Source organism: Hemicordylus capensis, chromosome 9 (genome assembly GCF_027244095.1).
Source record: "Hemicordylus capensis ecotype Gifberg chromosome 9, rHemCap1.1.pri, whole genome shotgun sequence".
Lineage (NCBI taxonomy): Eukaryota > Metazoa > Chordata > Lepidosauria > Squamata > Cordylidae > Hemicordylus > Hemicordylus capensis.
The window spans coordinates 2,152,385-2,172,794 of record NC_069665.1 but is presented as its reverse complement, the minus strand read 5'-3'; the positions used below and the strand labels follow the sequence as shown (position 1 = coordinate 2,172,794).

At 48.0% G+C, this 20,410-nt stretch overlaps 1 protein-coding gene across 5 annotated transcripts in view; it reads left to right on the top strand.

The window, feature by feature from the left end:
- The window catches only part of KCTD15 (potassium channel tetramerization domain containing 15), a 66,547-nt gene that overhangs the window by 26,029 nt on the left and 20,108 nt on the right, over positions 1–20,410 (top strand). For all 5 annotated transcript variants that reach the window (XM_053270562.1, XM_053270563.1, XM_053270567.1 and 2 more), the window contains one exon: positions 15,902–16,046. In XM_053270562.1, coding sequence (XP_053126537.1) covers positions 15,902–16,046 — 145 coding nt within the window. The remainder of the gene's footprint in view (positions 1–15,901; positions 16,047–20,410) is intronic.

Genomic DNA, 20,410 nt, shown 5'->3' with positions numbered 1-20,410 from the left:
ATTTATTCAATTTTTATTCCGCCTTGCCTATTGTATATCAAGCTGGTTTAGAAAAGATAAAATACAATAAAATTCCATAAAAGTTACATTTAAAACCTTAAAATCCATTGTTTGTTATTTCTCTGTGTAAACTGCCCTGAGCCATTTTTTGGAAGGGCGGTATAGAAATTGAATAAATAAAGAAATAAAATAAAAACAACAATTCATGCTTGCTACCACAGGACCCGCTCTCCTCCCTTGGAGGAGATAGATTCATCCTGGTCTCAAAAGCAGAGCCTACATAGCAAACTTGATGTGGCTTTTATGCCAGAGTAACTGTAATACTGCAACTTGCCAAAAAAGGGAGGCTTGCCGGGGAGGGGTTAAACGTCATCTAGGAGAGAGGATATCTTTAAACCAGTTTTAGAAGCATCGATATGGCCCCAGATTCCATAAGAGGAGAGAGGAGAGCAAGCCAGTTGAGGCAGCAAACTGTGGGAAGCCGTTTGCTCTTCTTGTCAAAAGAGGGGAGGGAAGTTCTCTCGCTCAGTAGCACTGAGGAAAGGAGAGAGGGACTGTGTGTTTGAGTTGCGATTTTCAAATGTATGCATAGCGGGCAGATCCTTCCAGGTGCTGAGTGCCTCCAAGTCTCGCTGCGTTGGGTACAGAGAGGAGCTGTTCACCCTGCAGAGCTGGACCCGTAGGGGAAGCAAGGGAACACGGAGAGGCGAGTTGGGGGATTTGTTGACTAGGAAGAGCTTTCACTCAGCCTCCGATTTCTACATCCCCAACTGGTGTTTCTGAAACATAAAAGAGCCCAGGGACCCGGCTGCAGCAACAAGCACAAACACACAGGAGAATGTTTTATACATGGGGTTGCGCTATTACATGGTGTGTGTGTGTGTGTGTGTGTGTGTGTGTGTGTGTGTGTGTGTGTGTGTGTGTGTGTGTGTGATCCTTTACCTGCTTGTAAGAAATTCAAATAAGACTGAATGAATCCCCACTGAAAGTTATGTCTTGAAAGCTTTAATTTGCTTCTGTGAGGTTTGTGCTGGACAGGGTTGCTCCCCAAGGGGGAAGGAGGAGCACAGCTTCATGCAAGCCTAGATGACAGGTAGAAGTCACAGCAGCCGTGCAAAGAATCCCCCCAAATGTGTCCACCCTTACAAATGTTTACTTGCTGGCTTCAGGTACATTGGAAGCAGGTTCTTCCTTTCTTTTCCTTTCCTTTCTTTTCTTTTTCTAAAAACTTTTTTTGCTGCACCTCTGCAGACAGCAGCAGCTTCAGGTGCTGGCCATGTTTCTGGCAGCAGGCTCCTCTCCATGCTTTTTTAATCATGAATGCACCAGGAAATTTCTCTACAATGTGACACTGGTCATTTCCTGGGCATTCTAGAGGGCAAAACATGGCGACTGGCACCAGCCAACCACCGGGAGTGCTACCAATAGGCCTGTGCAAATTCAGATTCGAAAATTCAGATTTTATCCTAAATTGCCCAAAATTGGTAAAATCCAAATCCAGGTTTGTTTGTTTTTTGAAAGTTGGATTGCTAAATTCCTGGCGTCTGCCCCGCTGCCTGCTGCTCCCAGTGGCTGGGCCGGCATGCCTATTTTCTCCTTGTCCCGTTGCTAATCAGCTAATCAGCAGCTGCTCACGGACTCTTGCGAGAGCTGCCACTCATGGGATTAGCAACGGGTACACCCAGGAGAAATAAATATATAGAAGATAGATATGACCTGTTTTCTTGCAATACGTTTCCTGAAGACTATGAGTTTCCAAGCAGTTTCTCCAGCAGTTGTGAGGAAGGGTATTCTCTAGAGTGCCCTCATGGGATTCTTGGAGGAACACAAGAAATGGCCTCCTACTGAGCCAGGTCTTGATCCAGCTAGCCCAGAATTGTCTGCTTTGACTCGCAGAGGCCTTTCAGACAGAGGGAGCTCTCCCAGCCCTACTCCGTGAGACCTCCCTGAGCTGAGATTTCAGGGACTGACCTCAGCCTTTCTGTGAGCAAAACCCATGCTCCACTGTTGATCTAGGACCATCCCCCGTGTTGTTAACTGAACCTAGCATGTTTTTTTTAAAAGAAATCTAAGAAATGGCCATCCCTCCTCCAGTGCGAGATTTGTTAGATGTGCTCCTGCGATTCCAAGAGTGGAGACCTTTTCTGTAGCATCCAACATAAATTTGCATTCCAGATGTAGACCCCTCTTTGGGTAGAGGCGCTGAGATACTTGATGTCTGAAGATATTGTGATAATTCTCCAGTTACAGCTTTCATCCTCTTATGGAATGTGCCTGTCAGAACTTGCCACCTGAGGGATGAAGATGGTCTTTCTGTCTTTTCAACATTTGGACACCACAGACCTGCCCTCTCCCAAATCCCTCACCATTGAGCTGGGGCTGACCAGCTCCCAGATTTTGTTTTAAGTACCATGGCCCACCCCATGTGCAGAGGAAGTCCACGGAGTACTTATTATTCATTCATTCATTCATTCAATTTCTGTACCCCCCTTCCAAAAATGGCTCAGGACAGTTTACACAGAGAAATAATAAATAAATAAGATGGATGGCTCCCTGTCCCCAGAGGGCTCACAATCTAAAAAGAAATATAAGATAGACACCAGCAACAGTCACTGGAGATACAGTGCTGGCAGTGGATAGGGCCTGTTACTTTCCCTTTGCTAAATAAAGAGAATCACCATGTTAAAAGGTGCCTCTTTGCCAAGTTAGCAGTGTGTGGCCTTTCAGCCGGGCCGTGGGCATATATATGGGAGTGGGCAGCAGTTTTTCTCCAGGGCAAGGATCACACCAGGTCAAACTAGGCAAGGCATTAAAACAGCTCAGCAGCATCTCTACAGTTCAGTGAGCATCCGCTTTGCATCGCCAGGTAGGATTGGGAAAGAAGCCTCGGGGAGGTGCTGCCAGTCAGTGTCTAGCTCATCCCGAGCTAGATGAACCATGGGCTGACTCGGTATAAGGCAGTTTCCTATGTTCCCACGTTTTGTGTTTTTCTTTTCTACCCACCCCCCATTCCCCCACCCCCTTTTTAAATAGGAGCCACACCTATATCGGGCAGCAGCGGTATAGGAAGATGCTGAAAGGCATCATCTCATACTGTGCGGGAGGAGGCAATGGTCAACCCCTCCTGTATTCTACCAAAGGGGAAACCACTTGTGCTGCTCTGTGGCTGCTCTTTCACAAGAAAAAGCCGACACGCAACCTTGTGACCGACAGTGAGATGGTGTCTCGTTTGGCCGACGGAGTCATAGAAGGCTCGAATACCAGTGCCCCTTATAATCGAAAGAGCCCCCTTCCCCAGTATCCCCTCACCCCACTCTCTTCTGGCCTTCAGAGGACTATCCTCTCCAGATTAGCCGGTTAGAGACGACTCTCGGGTCCGAGCCTGCCCACCAGGCGCCCCTGTCTCCATTGTGCTGGGGTTCACTGCGTTGAACATGCCGCTCAGTTTGACTTGATAACTGGCAAAGCTTTTGTCAGATTTTCCTGCTTGATAGGCGTTTCATCAGCATTTGTATCTCTAACGGAAAACCCTAATTGGATTCATTATTCAAATCCAGAAGCTAACGACACGCACTTCCCCATTCCCTTTCATCCCCTCATTCGCTGTTCCTGGAAGTTTTATGTATATCCATCCTGGAACTTTAAAAAATATTTCTCAGCAGCCCCTTTGGTACCTTGACTTTTAAAAATATGTATTGATGGCTTCTACCCCAGCTCCGATCTATGGCAAAAATAGATATTCTCATCTGCACAGCAAAATATAAAAGTATTAAATCTAGGTGGTGGTAATAGATCCAGTCATTCCTCCGGGTGCTTAATAGTTAGTGGATGTAATATCCTTCAAAAGCACCGAAGAAGTAGCATATGGTTGGGGGAGAAAAAAGCTCCTTTGGCACTCTAGCATCAAAGTCAAAAGGTAGGAACACAGTGTTATTATAAAAATTAGAGATGGAGAAACCTATTACCTTGCGGGACCAGACAGAGTCGAGCTGCACCTTAGAACACAATTGCCATTATTTTGTGTCTGTCTAACCAGCTCAGAACCATGCCCTAGCCAGCTCCACGGTTTTGTGGGTTTTGAGCAGGAGGCTGTCAGTGGGCCTTCTCAGTCACGTTTCGCCCTAGACGTGGGGGCAGAAACCTGGACCGTGTGCTTCTCTTACTTCTCCATAACCTCAGCCAGCCTCTGGCCATCTGAGAGTAAGGCCAGGGGCTCTTAACATTTTTGCACCTACAGAATCCTTCCCCAATTCCCATGGACCCCCACCCATTTTAATAATGGTATAAGCAATAATCAGGGGAAATAAAGGATGTGTCATATTTGATTATGTGTGGTCTTTTTGGTGAGCTACCTTTAATTATACTTTAAATTTCCCACAGACCACTTGTACCTACCCCATAGATCTTCAGGGGGACTATGGATCCAGGTTAAGAACCTCTGGATTAGAGGAAGGGAACTTTCCCAGGCAGAGTTTACCTTTGTATAAAAACGATGCCCATAAATTGCCCCAAAGATTCCTGCCCTTGGGATGCGAGGGAGATCAGAGCACATGTAGGTGCACTAGCAGAGAAGATACACCAGAGGCCAACTGTGGGCCCCTCAACAATTTGTGGCCCCCAGAAAATCACAGCCCTGCCCTCTGTTTCCTGCCTCCAAAGATGGTGAGGCCTGCTTAGATTCTTAGGATATGATTAAAGGTAAAGTGTGCTGTCAAGTTGATTTCGACTCCACAGAGCCCTGTGGTTGTCTTTAATAGAATACAGGAGGGGTTGACCATTGCCCTCTCCTGCACAGTGTGAGATGATGATGCCTTTCAGCACCTTCCTATATTGCTGCTGCCCGATAGAGGCGTTTCCCCTAGTCTGGGAAACAGACCAGCGGGGATTCCAACCGGCAACCTTCTGCTTGTTAGTCCAGCATTTCCCTGCTACAAAAGGCCAAGAAAAGGGGGGAACTAAAATAATCAGGGTTGGTGCACCTTCCCTACAAAGAATGGGCACATGGGCCAATAGCATAAAAGCAACATGTACTTTATTCCGTGGTAGAAAACTCCGTTAAGTGCAGAGTTGAAGTTTAAAATTCTATCATAATTGTTTTAAACATTTTATCCTGTTTTTATATTTGTTGTATTTTAACTTTAAGTTAGGGATGCACTTGTCAGGCAGTATAGAAATATGGTAGGTAGATGGATACGGTTGTGATAATTCTAAAGGCCAGAAAGCAAGACCGTGCAGATTGGAGCCATTTGTGCCCTTCAGGGCCCGCACGAGAGCCTTAGCACAGCTCTGTGACACGAGGTTGTAAAATAAGAACCCAGAGGACTTTATATCTTCTCTCTCATAAACTGTTGGTTAATAGGGCATGACAATTAAGGATCACAAACGATCTGATAATATCTTGGCTTGAAACTGCAATTTCTTTGCAGTTTCTCCTCTGCAAAACAATCATTGCATGCACTTCAGCTGAAGGAGACAAGGCTTTATGTTTGCATGTTGATGTGGGTGCTGCCTTATTGGCAACCTCCCTCCTCTCACTGTGGATTTAAAACCACTTTTCTTGAGCGTTTAGGGTAGGAAATGACTTAGTTTTTGCATTTTTTGTTGCTTTCAGGAGAGAGCGAGCGAGCGTGAGCAAAAGCCACCTGGAAGTCACCTTTCAGGTGCCATCGTGTCCATGCCCCTTAACTCCAGATCCCAGGGGAGGGGCTCTGGTGATTGTGGTGGGAGAAAGATACTCTGCATATGTCTGAAGGGACCATGTCCTGTTTTTTTGCAGGAAACATTGTCTGTCCTGGCATCAATAATGGCGTGAGAAGCCCAGATTCTGAGGTCTGATTCCTGCCTTCTGTTCCGTGGTCTGAATACTCTTAGCTGCCCCCCACTTACATCCGTGTTTCCAGGATGGGGGCGCTTTGCCCATTGTGCCAGTGACAGGAAGTTCATCCCTGCATGGCCTAGGCAGCGTGGGATGCTTCCCTCTCGCCTCTCCGTGCCAGAAGGTTGTGGGGGATCCCTGCAGAAGAGTCACTTGCCCTCTCCTCCTGTGCTGTGCTGTGTGCTCATTCTTCTGTGGCCATGGCATATGCAAACAGCCCCAGAAGAAGCTAACTTAAAGGACCGGCTGGATAGGTTTTTTTAAGGGGGCGCGCCACACAGCCCTTCCCATTTCACTTCCCAGTATCTGCTTAGCAGTCTCTTGGGTCAGCCCTTGTTTAGGTGGGTGGGCCAGGCTTGTGCGGGAAACAGTGGCGAAAAATGTCTGGCTTTGCCCTCACTCCCGGCTCCCCTCGCGGGCGCTGCCTTCCACTGAGCGACATCCGGATTTCCCACCTCTGCTGCTGGAGCTCCACATCTGAGCCAGAGAGCAAAGCACAATTGACAGACTCCATATCAAGTGCCGAGAAGGCCTCCGAGATCTTGTCAGCTTCACTTTGCCCAACTTGTTGTGTCTGGGATGAAACAGCCGGAGTGTGGAGAGAAGAGGGAAGTGGAGCCGGGGAGACGCACAAGCGCCGGGCGCTCGGGGCGCGCAGACAAATAAGAATCCAAGAGGACACCTTTCAGGGCTTATTTTCCATAAATGCACAATTACGAACCAATTTGACACGGGGCAGAGGAAATGTCTACGGCATCCATTTTTAATGAGTGTAAACAGATAAATTATAAATAGCGCAAATATTACTGAACAGTTAAATATTAATCGCCTAATTGCTCAAATTAATGTTCTCGGTGCCCTCTTTGTGACGGAGACTTGAAGGCTGCCGTGGCAGTGAAGAGAAAAGCGGCTCAGAAATGGGGTTGTTTTGAGGAGGGGGTGGTGGGGTCAGGAGTGGCCCCTGGGGTCGGAAAGGAAAGGGGCCTTGGCTGGCTCTTTCTGGTCCCAGAAGAGAGGGACCTTGGAGCTGCCTGGATATGTTTCAGGCAACCCCGAGTGCCTACAGAGGTGATGTACAGGAATTTGGAAATATTGAGCTTGCCGTCTGTCTGGCAAATTCCATCTACAGTGTTGCCTCCGAATCTCCCTTATTCTTGTTCTGAAGCTGGTGGCAGGGGTGAGTGTGTGGGGAGGTGTGTGTTTATTGCAGGCCTTGGGAAATGTCCTTTGGATCTCGGAGTCAGCCCAAACATTTAGGACTCAGACAGTGGACATTTGACAAAACAACTGGACATAGGAAGGGACATTGTGGGGCAGGATAAGTGGATTTCTCTTTGCAGGGGGGTCCCCCATTTATTTATTTATTTTGTTTATCGTATTTCTCTACCGCCTGATATAGAAATCTCCAAGTGGTGTACAAGTTAAACCATAATATAAAAACAATAGAAAACAGTTAAAATTCATAAAACAGATAAAAACAGTCACAGTAATTAAAAACATATTAAAATTAAATTTTCAATTAAAAGCCCGGGAACACAGGTATGTCTTGAGATTCTTCCTAAATGCAAACAGGGAGCATAATCCAAAGCCCAGGGGCAGCCACAGAGAAGATCTGGTCCCGAGTCGTCACCAAATGAGCCGGCGGCAACCGTAACCAGACCTCTCCAGATGATCTTAATAGGCGGGAGGGTTTGTGACAGAAAAGGTGCTCTCTTAAGAACACTGGACCCAAGCCATTAAGGGCTTTATAGTTAATAACCATCACTTTGCCATCACTACCGAACCATCTCTGTTCGGCAACATAGCAGCAGTCAGTGCAATTCTTTCAAAATTGGTGTCATATGGTCCCTTCAGTTTTACCCAGAGACTAGTCTGGCTGCTGCATTCTGTACCAATTGTAGTTTCTGAACTACATACAAAGGCAGCCCCATGTAGAGTGCATTACAGTAGTCGCCTCGAGGTTACCAGCATATGTACAACTCTATGTTCCTTTACAAGTAACATCCTTAGAACACAAATAGGGCTGCTTGGGACAAATAAAAATTGTATTAAACAACTCTACTTCTGAATATCTTGGTTTAGGTATTATGGTTAAATTTCTATGCTCCATGGCTCCCTGGCGCCTGGGATTTGTCAAGCCTTGGTGTATTGTTTATTTTATTATGTATTTATTTCTCAAAACATTCACATTCCGCAATCCCATTTCTTGCAAGATGCCCAAGGTGGCTAGCGGCAACAGAAATCAGAAACAAATTCAGAAAATGCAAACGAGTGAAAGTAACAATCATCAGAATGTCAGGGGCAACAAATTCAAGCACCAGTCAGGCCAAATCCTGCCAGAACAAAGGAGTCTTCCATTAGCATTAAGACCACCATCAGAGAGGGAGCAGTTGGGTCACCTGCAAAGGGAGTTCAGCAACTTGGGAGCCACAACAGAGAAGGCACTGAGGGTGAGCTGGTGCAGGTGGCAGAAGCCTTTTGCCACCCTGAGCCGCTGCACCCCGTGGCCCCAAAGGTGTGCCTCCACAGCCCCTTGTCACTCAGAAGGTCTTGAGGGGCTACTGTCAGATCACACATGGATCCATCCATGGGATTAGACCAAAGGCTCATCTAAACAAGCTCCCCGATTCTGTCAGAGGCCTCGGGGAGGCGATGAGCAGAATGCAAAGACGGTGCCTTCTCCTGCTGTTACCCAGGCAACTGTTCTTCACAGGTAGACTGCCCTGCTCCAAATTAGCAGCTGATCAGGGGACTGGAGCCACATCCATCTAAGCTGGGATGGCACTTAGGCACATGGGAAGCTGCCTTATACTGAGTTCGTCTAGCTCAGTATTGTCTACCTAGACTGGCAGCGGCTTCTCCAGGGTCGCAGGCAGGAGGCTCTCTCAGCCCTATCTGGAGATGCTGCCAGGGAGGGAACCTGGGACCTTCTGCAGGCAAGTATACAGATCCTCTCCCACTCAGCTACTGCCCCCTCCCCTTAGGGGAATATCTTGCATTGCTCATATATAGTTTCCCATCCAAATGCAAATGAAGGTGGGCCCTGCTTAGCCAAGGGGACAATTCATGCTTGTTGCCATAAGACCAGCTCTCCTCCTTTTCCCCCTTTTTGAACAAATGGCAGTACCATTTCCCTTACGAACTGCTGCTTTGGAATATCAGGCGAACTTCTAACCATTTTCCCTTCTGTACTCAGAACTCTGTGTGGTTCTCTGCTCTGCAGCAAACGCCCTATCGAGGGAACCGCATGCAAGAGGACAGAAACAGACAGGGCTGAAGACGGGCTTGGGCTCCACTTATAATTCGCCAGGCGTGGCCTGATTGGGCAACTTTAGCTTGGACCACGGCACAGCAAAGCTTGATCTGGAAGAATAGAGGAGGTGGTGTGGGGACAGTAAACCCCTTCCTTGCTCATGATCCCTTAACCTTGGGTCTCCTGGTGATGGACTACAAGTCCCAGCATCCCCAGCCACAGTGGCCTTTGTAGCTGGGGATAATGGGTCTTGTAGTCAGACATCTGGTGACCATTGGCCTTTGGCCATGGAAGCTGCAGACCAGGCCTGCTCAACCTAGGCCCCCTCAGCTGTTTTTGGACTGCAGCTCCCATAATCCCCAGCCACAATGGCCAGTAGCCAAGGATTATGGGAGTTGTAGGCTGACATCTGCAGGCGGGCCGAAGTTGAGCAGCCCTGCTGTAGTCCAACGACATCTGGGGACCCAAGGCTAAGCACCTCTGCCTTGCCCCAAAACAAAGCCAAGTCAGGCAAAAGAAGACACCTGCAGATCAGTGGTGAAAGCAGGCAGGAAATGGCAGGCACAGCGTGATGGCAGGACAGCTCCCCCACATCCACCGTGCGAGCTCTGGCGTTCTGGGAGTTCCAGCGCCCATCTAATCTGCTTTCATCACCACTGTAGATGTTCTCAGAGCTGCAGCATTGCTAAATTAATTCAGGACACGGCTGCACACAAGTCTTATCAGTGTATCCCCCACTAATTGGTTCCAGTTTTAACCAAGAGCAGTTGTTGGAATTCCGGTTTAAATGGCGCACAGAAAGCAGAGGAGGAATTAACCCTTCCCATTGACTGCTGTGGACCGTTTTGCGAAATTGTTTTCCCAGTTCCTCCAGGCGTGGCCGTCTCTGCAGGGGGGTTGCTGCTCAGGGCCCCACGCTTGATGTCCTGCAAGAGTCCCTCATGGGGCATCCGAAATGTGTGGCCTATACAGGCGTTTTGTGCCCATAATCAGTCGATGGGTTGTGGTGCTGATGGCCTCCAGCTTGGATGGCAGGGCTTGGACCAGTTCGTGGGAGAGGACAAGTCTATCAATGGCTACTAGTCTTGATGGCTACAGACATCTCAGCATCTCTGTAGCTCAATGCTAGAGCTTCTGCTTGGCATGCAAAAAGTCCCAGGTTCAACCCCATCATCCTAAGCCACAGTCACTACAGGATGAGGTCGTAGCTCCCTGGCAGAGCATCTGCTTCCCTTGGAGAAGGCCCTAAGTTCAATCCCTGGCAGCATCGCCAGGTGGGGCTGGGAAAGGCTCTTATGTTCTTATGATCACACCATCACTATTACTAGGGATATTTATATACCACTTTTCAGCAAAAGTTCTCCAAGCAGTTTACAAATTAAAACAACAGCCAAGGATGACTCCCTGTCCCCAAAGGGCTCACAGTCTGAAAAGAAACACGAGGTAGACACCAGCAACCGCCACCGGATGGATGCTGTGCTGGGGATGGATAGGGCCGGTGGTTCTCCCTCTGCTAGAGATGTGCATATCAGGCGGTATTAAAATATGATAAATAAATAGATATAAGAGAATTGCCACTTTGAAAGGTGCCTCTCTGCTCAGTTGGGTAAGGTAAAGTTTGCCGTCGTGTCGATTCCGACCCCTGGCGCCCACAGAGCCCTGTGGTTGTCCTGGGTAGAATACAGGAGGGGTTGACCATTGCCTCCTCCCGTGCAGTGTGAGATGATGATGCCTTTCAGCATCTCCCTCTATCGCTGCAGCCTGGTAGAGGTGCAGACCAGCGGGGATTCGAACCAGCAACCTCTGGCTTGCTAGTCAAGTCATTCCCCCGCTGTGCCACTTAAGGTGGTCTAGCATTGAGCTGTTCCATTTCGGCTGGCCCTGAGCCCCATGCAGAGCTGCTGGATGGGCGGGGGCAGCAGCAGCCACCCTGGCGGTGGCGGGGAGAGGCAGGCAAGCCGGACGGATGCAGCCCTGGCCAGCGCAGTGCCAAGGCAGCAGCGCCAGGGCAGGAAGGGCGGCCTCCGCATGGCTTGCCAGATGTCCTCCTGAATGCCCCCCCTCCGGCATGTGCATGCTTTGTTGCCTGTTTAAGGACAGCATCGCTATGAGCCTGGAGCTGGGTGCAGCTTGACCCCGGAGAGCGGAGGAGGAGGCGGCAGGTGCTGAGGCCAGGAGGGCTGGAGCGGGGAGTGAGGTGGGGAGGCAGCCAGCTGGGGTCTTGATTCATGGGCGGAGGGCAGAAACTGCCTCCCCCTGGGCCAGTGGAAGCTAAAAATGGCCCTGCCGATAAGGGGAGAATTCCATTTTCAGAAACATTACCTGAACCCTTTGGACCTTTGGTCCTGGGCATCTGTAAGACTCTTTCCAGGGGGGTGGGCAAAGGCTGCAATCCTATACCCACTTACCTGAGAGTAAGCCCCATTGAATTCAGTGGGACTAGCTCACCCCTCCTTCCGGACACCCATACCTTTGAGCCGCTAGAGGCTGCAGTGGGGAAGTGCATATTTGAATAATCTCTCTCTCTCTCTCTCTCTCTCTCTCTCTCTCTCTCTCTCTCTCTCTCTATATATATATATATATATATATATATATGATATGTATTATTATTTTTTGTTTACTTGTTTTCACATGGAGGAACATGAGAATGAAATCTGCTGCCTGCATTCTGAAATGGCACAGTCCAGGAAACATTGAAGTCTAATTCTTCTGAAAGTGTTGAACTGATATGCGCTGCCCGCAAGGGGTTTGTGGTGGGTCGCCAGATTGCTGGGGGTAAATTTGAGCGCCAAGAACGAAAGCAGAGAAGCGAGTTTTTGGATGCGGAGCTGTGATGAAAACGCCTGCTTCTCAAGGGTTTCTGATTAGGAAGATATCCCCTTGAGAACGAAGCTGTCCTGAATGCTGCATGGCAGTGTAGTATGTTGGCATCTATAATGCGCAAATATAACAGCAGAACGGGGCCTGGATCCCAGGGATCTTGCTCACGTCTGACACTCCGAAGGGCTCAAGTTCAGTCTCTGGCATCTCCAGGAGCTTTCCCAGACAGCAGGTTTGACCACGGGTTTTCTCCGAGGCTTTACGGTGGATATTTTACCCTGGATATAAATTGAGCTGCACTCGTAACATGTGATGAAAACCCCAAATTGTGTGTGAAGTGCTCCCTGATAGCTCACAGGGACTTTGGGGTAAATTTGGCCAACGCACCCCCTCCGTTCCGGAGGAGATGTGAACTAAAAGCTGGGTGTGGAAAACTACTGGGTTTCCCCACTGACTGGGAAAGATCCTGCCAGTCACAGTGCAGAGAGTCCTGAACTAGATGAACCAATGGCCAGACTCCGTAGAGCTTGTAGTGATATCACCACATCTTGGTGTTTGGACGCAGAAATTCCCAGGTCCAGGTCTCTGGCAGCATCTCCAGGTCGGGCTGAGAAAGCCCCTTTTCTGTTTGAAATTGTGGAGACCTGCTGCCAGTCAGTGTAGATCAGGCTGACCTAGATGGCTGGACCAGTGATCCGAGTCAGTAGAAGGAGCTTCAATGTGAGTAATAATAATAGTGCTGTAAGATCAGCACAAGATAACGGAGCCATAGATCTGCTCCAAATCCCTTGCATGAACGTCCCCCAAACTGGGTGATCTTTGTGCAGTAGCTTAAGATGGGAGTGGGCAGGGGAGGTGGGGGAGACTGCTTTGATGTCTGTACACTTGTATGTGTGATTGTGTGAATGACTGTACCTGTGTTCATTTTAAAAGTGAAACCAGATGCAGGCCCCTCAAATGCATGGTAGAGATAGGAAGTGTACTTATGTACCTGCGTTCAGCAAAACATATGAATGACTGTACTTATGTATAGAGCTGTATCTGTGTACACTTGTTGTATGAGTGTTGAACATAATGTGTGGATGGGCCTCTTCTGAGCTGAGAATCGGGTTGAAAGTGGTAAACTTGGCTCAGTTCTGTGCAAATAGCTACAATTCCTGCTGTTCTGCCATAATTTGTGCCTTTAAACTCTGTGTTTGTGTGTCGGGGAATCCTGGGCCAGTCTGGGTTCCCAGGCGTGTGGATGTGGCTGTTCAAAGTGGGTGCATGCCACCTACACTTGACGTGGTTAGCTTCAAGAAATGTTGATGCACCATGTGCCTGCTGTCTAGAGTCTGGAGCCATGCAAAGCCTCCAGGGGTGTGTGGAGCCCTCAGCAAAGGTGCCTCTCCAAGCTCCGGCGGGGTAAAGTTGTCCTTTTGCTACACTCACGTTTGTGATGTAAGCCACTCCGATAACGTCTTTGCTGAAAAGCAGCAAGCCTTTTCTCACAATTGGGAAGAAGCCTTAAAAAGCGTACCTCCCTGTAGACAATCCATTTCTGTTTCTTCGGTGGGTGGATTACTAGCTGGTCCCAGCAGGTCCGGGTGCCAGGATGCATTGGCCCATTCCCATAAGGCATGGCACGAGTATGCATAATGAACTCCCATAATGCATGGCACGAGTGCATTATGGGCATCCTCCCCCCCCGCACCCTGAAGCTGGCCGGTTAGGGTTAGGGAGCCCCACAGTCTGCTGGCAGACCGTCAGAAAAACGGGGTTAAGCGAGTGCTTGCTGCTTAACTCCGTTTTAGAGGGTGGCTCTGGAGGCGGGTTTGCCACTGAGGTGCCGCCATGATTGGGCGCAATCCCAGTGGTTCTCACATGCAAGCTTCATTGGCCTGGTTTGGCCTGTGTGGGGGAACAGCTTCAGCACCTTGTTAATAGTAAAGACAGCTTGATTGCTTTTTGTAAGCCATTCCTTAATTAGAGACTGAGAAGGAGGAAGCAAGGAAGCGGGAAATACTGCAGGAGTTCCTCAAATGTGGGTCCCCAGGTGTTGCAGGACTACAGCTCCCATCATCTTGGAGACCCGAGTTGGAGAACTCTTGACATACTGGGGTTTAGCAATGCCTGCTGTGCACTTTCCTAATTCATTCAGGGAATGATGGGAGTTGTAGTCCAGCAATGTCTGGGGACCCAAGTTGGAGAACCCCCGAGATCTTGGGGTTTTGCAATGCCTAACTCATTCATGTTAGGCACCACATCATGCACCACTGAGAGACCTTAAAGGCCAAGTTGAAGTCAGATCGTCCTGGAGAGAATCTTATCTATGTGGTCGCTAAGAGTCGACGCCGACTCGCCAGCACTTAATCAATCAATCAATCAATCAATCAATCAATCAATCAAACTCATTCAGATCCAAAACTTCTGGTTTAGGGTTTGTGTTGCCTGCCTAGATGTTGGGCTGATGGATTGTAAATTGGGGAGTGGGTGGGAGTGACCGACCACAGTTTGCGGATTCCAGGAAGGGTGCGGGACCTTCTTTGGGTGTTCAGCAGGGAATTATATGAGCTCAAGCAGTATTAAATAAATATCTCTGTAATTAATCCAGAAGAGAGTAGATGGCACACTAATGAAATCTGCAGATGATTACTAAATTAGAAGGAACTGGAAACACCAGATTTAGGAGCGATAGTGGAAAGAAAATTATACATGAAGTGGGAGAACAATGCAACATCAAAAAGAGCCTTCTCAAACCGGGCCACGCAGGAGAGAAGCAACAGCCTGTCCCCAAACTACCCAAATACAAAATTGCACCCAAACTCCAGCAGTTCTGGTGGGGCCTCTTTGCTTCCTGAGAGAGGAGGAGGGAGAGGGGAAGGGGTTAGAAGGCTTGAGAGATGCTTAAGATTGCAGACACGTTCTGCAGCAGGAATACAGATGTTTTCTGGAATGCTTTTGAAAAGGAAATCCTCATGGGCTTGCTGGGTGATGGCGTTTGTGGGTACTGTGTAACCACCTGGGCCTGCATGGGAAATCGGTCCCCACATGAAGATCTCACTCTCTGTCAAACAATCTACTCTCCAAAATATTGAGGGCAAGTCTGTGCAGCATCCTTGTATGTCCAGGAAGAATTTGGGATGTTTCCCAGAGAAAAGCAGGTTCCTTTTCCCTCTAAGGCACACCCACAGCCCTTGCGGGTTGATCTCATAGATGGATCTCATAGATTGCACTTGATTGTGGTCAGTCAGGTATGTGCACTGGTGAGAGCCCCGTGTGGGCTGAGACATCCTGTCTGTGAGCACTCTGGGACTGGATCCTATGAAACAGCATGTCTGGTCCTCTGAATCCCAGCCACCTGGACACCCCGCTTGAAACTGCTACTCAGAAGAAGGTGGGCTGGCGGGGGGGGGTGCCCGCCAAGTCATAATTCATGGTTTGACTTCCAATTGCTCTGCTGATCTGTTCCTTTAGCCACCTTTGGCACTGTGCACCAGTGTTTGATCTTTGTGCCATACCGTAGACAGGTCATTATTTATTTATTTATCGGATTTTTATACCGCCCTTCCCAATTTGGCCCAGGGCGGGTTAATCTAATGTGGGTTAATCTACTGGGGGCAGACGTTTTGCTGTGCATTGTGGATGTAGGTCAGTTTTTGCAGATTCCTGCCTTGGAGGTGGGCTAGTCCAGAGGTTCTCAACCTTGAGTTCCCAACTGTTGTTGGACTACAACTCCCATCATCCCCAGCCATCAGTGACCAAACGCCTTAGATGGGAGTTGTTGTCCAATGTTATCTGGGGACCCAAGGTTGAGGACTGTCTTCTGGACGCGGTGATCTTAAGGTGCCTTCTAAAAGTCTATGACAGATCTTCTGAACTTCCATTCCGTCTAAGATCCTATGACTCTTGCAAGATCTCATGAGCTTCCGCTCCATCTTCTGCCCATCCTTCTCCTTTTTCCCCCCTCCCAGAATAAGCCGTCTGTTTAATGGCACGGAACCTATTGTCTTGGACAGTTTAAAACAGCACTATTTCATTGACCGAGATGGTGAAATTTTCAGATACATATTAAGCTTCTTAAGAACGTCGAAACTGCTGCTCCCGGAAGACTTTAAGGTAAGACAGGCCAGAAACCTGTAATATGTTTGTATTCTTACCCATTGATTTATTTCAGAGTGAGTCCTTTTGTATTTTCTTACCTAAGGTCCAGTGTGGACAAAATGCTGCCCAGGAGGGAACGCCCGTGGACTCATACACTTCTTCCCTCTCTCTCCTCCTCTATCACATACAGATCCCTTCTTTCTCTTTCCTTTTTAGAACTAACTATGGATGACATTATCTGTGCACCCATTTTAAAACAAACCATGGTTAGCTGCAAGAAAGAACTTGATATCCTGGTTAGAAAAAACCCGAGTTTGAGCCAACCATGTTTAACATTTTTTAAAATAGTATTAAAAATGAGTGCACTTCTAATGCACTCATGGTTTGACCATGGTTAGTTCCAAAAAGGGGAGGTGGAAGGAATCGGAGCACAAGAGGGGAAGTGCTGGGGATGGGGGTTGGGGAAGGAATGCACAAGCCTGCTGAGCACTCCCAGCATAGCCATGGTTAGCAGACTAGGCTGCCCTTTCTCTGCACCAGGTTGAACTGTTACTGCTTGCTGTTAAAGGCGACCAGGATTCTGACTCTTGTTTCTAGGCAACTTCCGTCCCTTTCACTGACACTTACTCTGTGAACATGAGTGGCGTTTGCACACAAGCAGGGTTTGGGCAGGTTGTGCTCTTTGTGTTTGTGACAGTGCTTGTGCAGCACACGGGAGATGCTGGCGCATAGAAGACGAGCCCAAGAGTTGTCCGAGATAGCAGCAAAAGCAAAGGAAAGTGAAGCCCTGGAGAGCCTGGGGTGGAAATCCCTTTTTCTGTGCTAATTTAACTTCCTCAGAGCTCAGATTATTTATCAGGACATAGCAGAAGTTTGGAAGCAACACCAGAAACTAGCCACGTGATACCACCAGTTAACGGGCAAGGAGCTCCTTCTCACGACAACAGGGTTTGTGCAGGACACCTCTTGGGGGTTGTGCCCACATGTTTCCCCTTAGTCCTCCCATGGCTTAACATGCCCAGCTCCCACAAAGCATCAGCCTTTACTTCCAATCTCCCCACTTGCAGGGCCTCAGCAAAAATGAAATAGCCTTCACTCTGGGCCTACACTGGCAGGTTTTTTGACCATCAAATTCCCATGGTTTGTAAAAGAAAATTTATCATAACAGTGTTGGCAATTCAAAACCCTTTCCAGTGTCACACTGAGTGTCAACTTGAGGTCCCTTGCCATCTTAGTTGCCCTCCACCTACAGTATTAGCACAACCTGCAGGCAGACTGAAAGCCCGTCTAAACTTGCCTCATGCATTGGTTCTCTTTCTGTCATGAGCTGGGAGATGTGGAGTCCCCATCAGGCTCTGGACCAGCCCTTAGATGTGGTTTTGCAGTGGGGTTCCAAGGACTAAGACTGTGCATTAGCACAGAACCAGATCACCACAGGCGGGGAACCAGAGCGTAGTGTGGGGCCAGTTTGCAATGGCTGCCATGCTGTACATGATTTTGGAAATGCACCCATAGGCAGAAGCGGGAGAACGATTCAGTGGGGCTGAAAGCAGAGGATCACACCAACACTGGTGTGTTGACTGTCAGGCAGCACAATGCCAAACACACAGTAAGTTGGCAATCTTGGTGCCTCTTTCTCCTAGAATAATCCCATTGGCTTCAGTGGGTCTATAAGGACTTTGAGAATGGCTGCTTCCTTGCCTTCAAGGATTGCATTTTTTTAGTGTTGCTTTCAGAGCGAGCTAGCAGTGAGCCACAGAGACAGCTGCAGATGTGTTCTTAGCTAGTGATTCTCTATTATCGCATCTGACTGGTGTGTTTACGGTGAATATTAACTACAGTTCCAGTTGCTAATAAGACAAGACTTGAAAGTACTCTGCCTTTGACAGGTCCCCCTCTTGAGAGTGTCTTTTCCTAATAGTTAATACAGTTTTCATGCGCTTGTGAATGCTAAATTCAGCTGTAATTACCGGCTCGAGTCCTTCGTGTTGTTTGCTGCTGCACTGCATGAAGTCAGACGGGTGCAAATTCTGTCTCTTAGCTGGGCAGGGGTAATTCTGCAACCTTCACCACACGCGCAACCAGACATGGGCCATTCTGGACCAACGGAGTCGGAGTCGGGTGACTCTTAGGTTTGCCCCTTCACGCAGCTTCTCCGATGCACAAAAAGTGGGGAGATCGCCTGGGTGGGCCAGATGTGCATACAAATGCATGCGTACAGGTCTCAGTGCACCCAGCATATTCTGTGTCTGGGTTAGGGGGACATATTAGAGGCCGACACAAATTAATATGGGCTCCTGTGTGCATGCAGAGCGGCCATGTATTTCAGTGGGGTGTACAGGAGAACTTGCCGGTGGACGGAGCCCTGTGGGCCACGCTTAATGGCATCCCTAAGACAGCTGTTTCAATAGCCCTATTCACACATTATGCTGAACGCTCATACAAACGTGTACAGATCTGTACACAAGCCCAGTCATTCACACATCATGCTGAAATATCCTATCGGTACCATGCATTTGAGAGCCTTGTGCCCACGTTAACCTTTAAAATGAATGCTGGTACACTCATTCACACGCTAACGTGTATAAGCAGACATCTGTACACTGATATAACAAGTCATCTGAATAGGGCTAGTGATAGGGCATTTCTAGGTATGAGACCTCTAGCCCAGTCCTACCACCAGAATAGCAGGAGTCCCAGCACCCACCTTCATATTAATAGTAGTAGCCATAGTTCCAGGGCATGAGCGGAGAGCATATGATACAGCTACCTTGCTGAAGCTCAGCAGGTCTAGATCTGGTCAGGGTTTGGATGAGAACCTCATGGATGCCATCTTGTGTCCCAATGAAGGAAGAAAAGTATAATACTACTTTTAATGTAATACACTAGATATAAATACTAGTGTATAAATTAGCAAGAGCAAATACATCTGAACACACCCTTTTGTTTTGGATTAAGACCCCCCAGAAGAACCACAATCCTTTGCTTTTATATTAATCATTAATTAGAACAGGGGTTCAGAGGTTGCTGAACTACGACTCCCATCATCCCCAGCCACAATTAATTGTAGCCGGGGGGGATGGGAGTTGTAGTTCAGCAACATGGTTGGGAACCCCTCACTTAGCATATTTATATATATCGCAGAGCTTCTCGACCGTGGGTCCAGATGTTGTTGGACTACAACTCCCATAATTCCCAGCTACAATGGCCAAAGGCAACATCCAGTTACCCAAGGAGAATCCCTAATATATCAAAAAATTCTCAAAAACAATTGTCATTCATGTGACTCAACAGCCCAGTCCTGGGCATATTTCTGCATAACTAGGTTCTGCTGGATTCAGTGGGTCTTCCTCCAGCTTCAGAATTCGTATTCCCCACCCAAACATGCATTCAGAGTGTATGTAGGGAGCAGGCATATCCCCCTACCACGGTCTAATCCTTTTCTCCTTCTTCTCCTTCTTCTTCTTCTTTTTTGACACTGTCAGCACTTTCAGCATTATCTGCTGCGTTCCACCCTGAGTCATCCATGCCAAGTGGGAGGAAAGCTCACCTCTATCAGATTAGCAGTATCAGATTGGCCGAGGAGTGGGCAGAGCTGGAAAGCAGCATCTGTAGTGCCTGCCTTGGGAGCCTCTTTTGCGCGTCGTCTTGTTGACGTTGGCAAAGGGCCTTCCTCTCGGACAGAAGGGGGGAAGATAAAGCCCGCCGGGGGGTGCCAGTTTCCTTTTCTGAGCCATGGAAATGGCACTCGATCACCGGTTCCCACTGTGGGGTAAGCCCCCGCTGCGGGGCATGGGACACCTGAAGCCGAGGGCTGAGCTGCAGGGAGGGATAGGGTCCTGAGGCAGATGGAGCCTTCCTTCCCCACCTGTCAGTAACAGTAATAACTCAGTTTGCAAATTGTTCTGCGGGAGGCTTGGAAAGTAAAACAATAAAACCGCAATTGAATAAAACATACAATTAAAAGCACATTGAAACAAAAGAAAGCTGCGATGAAATACAAAAACATTTTTAAAAGTTTTTTATACCTGTTGTACACTTGCTGCTTTTTACGACATGTTTTATTTTGTTTGTTTATTTAACATATTTTTATACCACCCAAAACTTATGTCTCTGGGCGGTTTACAACAAAGTAAAAACAGAAAAAGTAAAACGTTAGTTAAAACAAAAGAACAACAAATTAAAACATGACAACAGTTTTTTAAAAAATTAAAAGACTATTTTAAAACAGTATTAAAACTATTAAAACAATATTTAATTAAAAGCCTGGGTGAACAGATGCGTCTTTAAAGACTTTTAAAAAGCTGTCAGAGATGGGGAGGCTCTTATTTCAGCAGGGAGTAAATTCCAAAGCCTCGAGGCAGCGGCAGAGAAGGCCC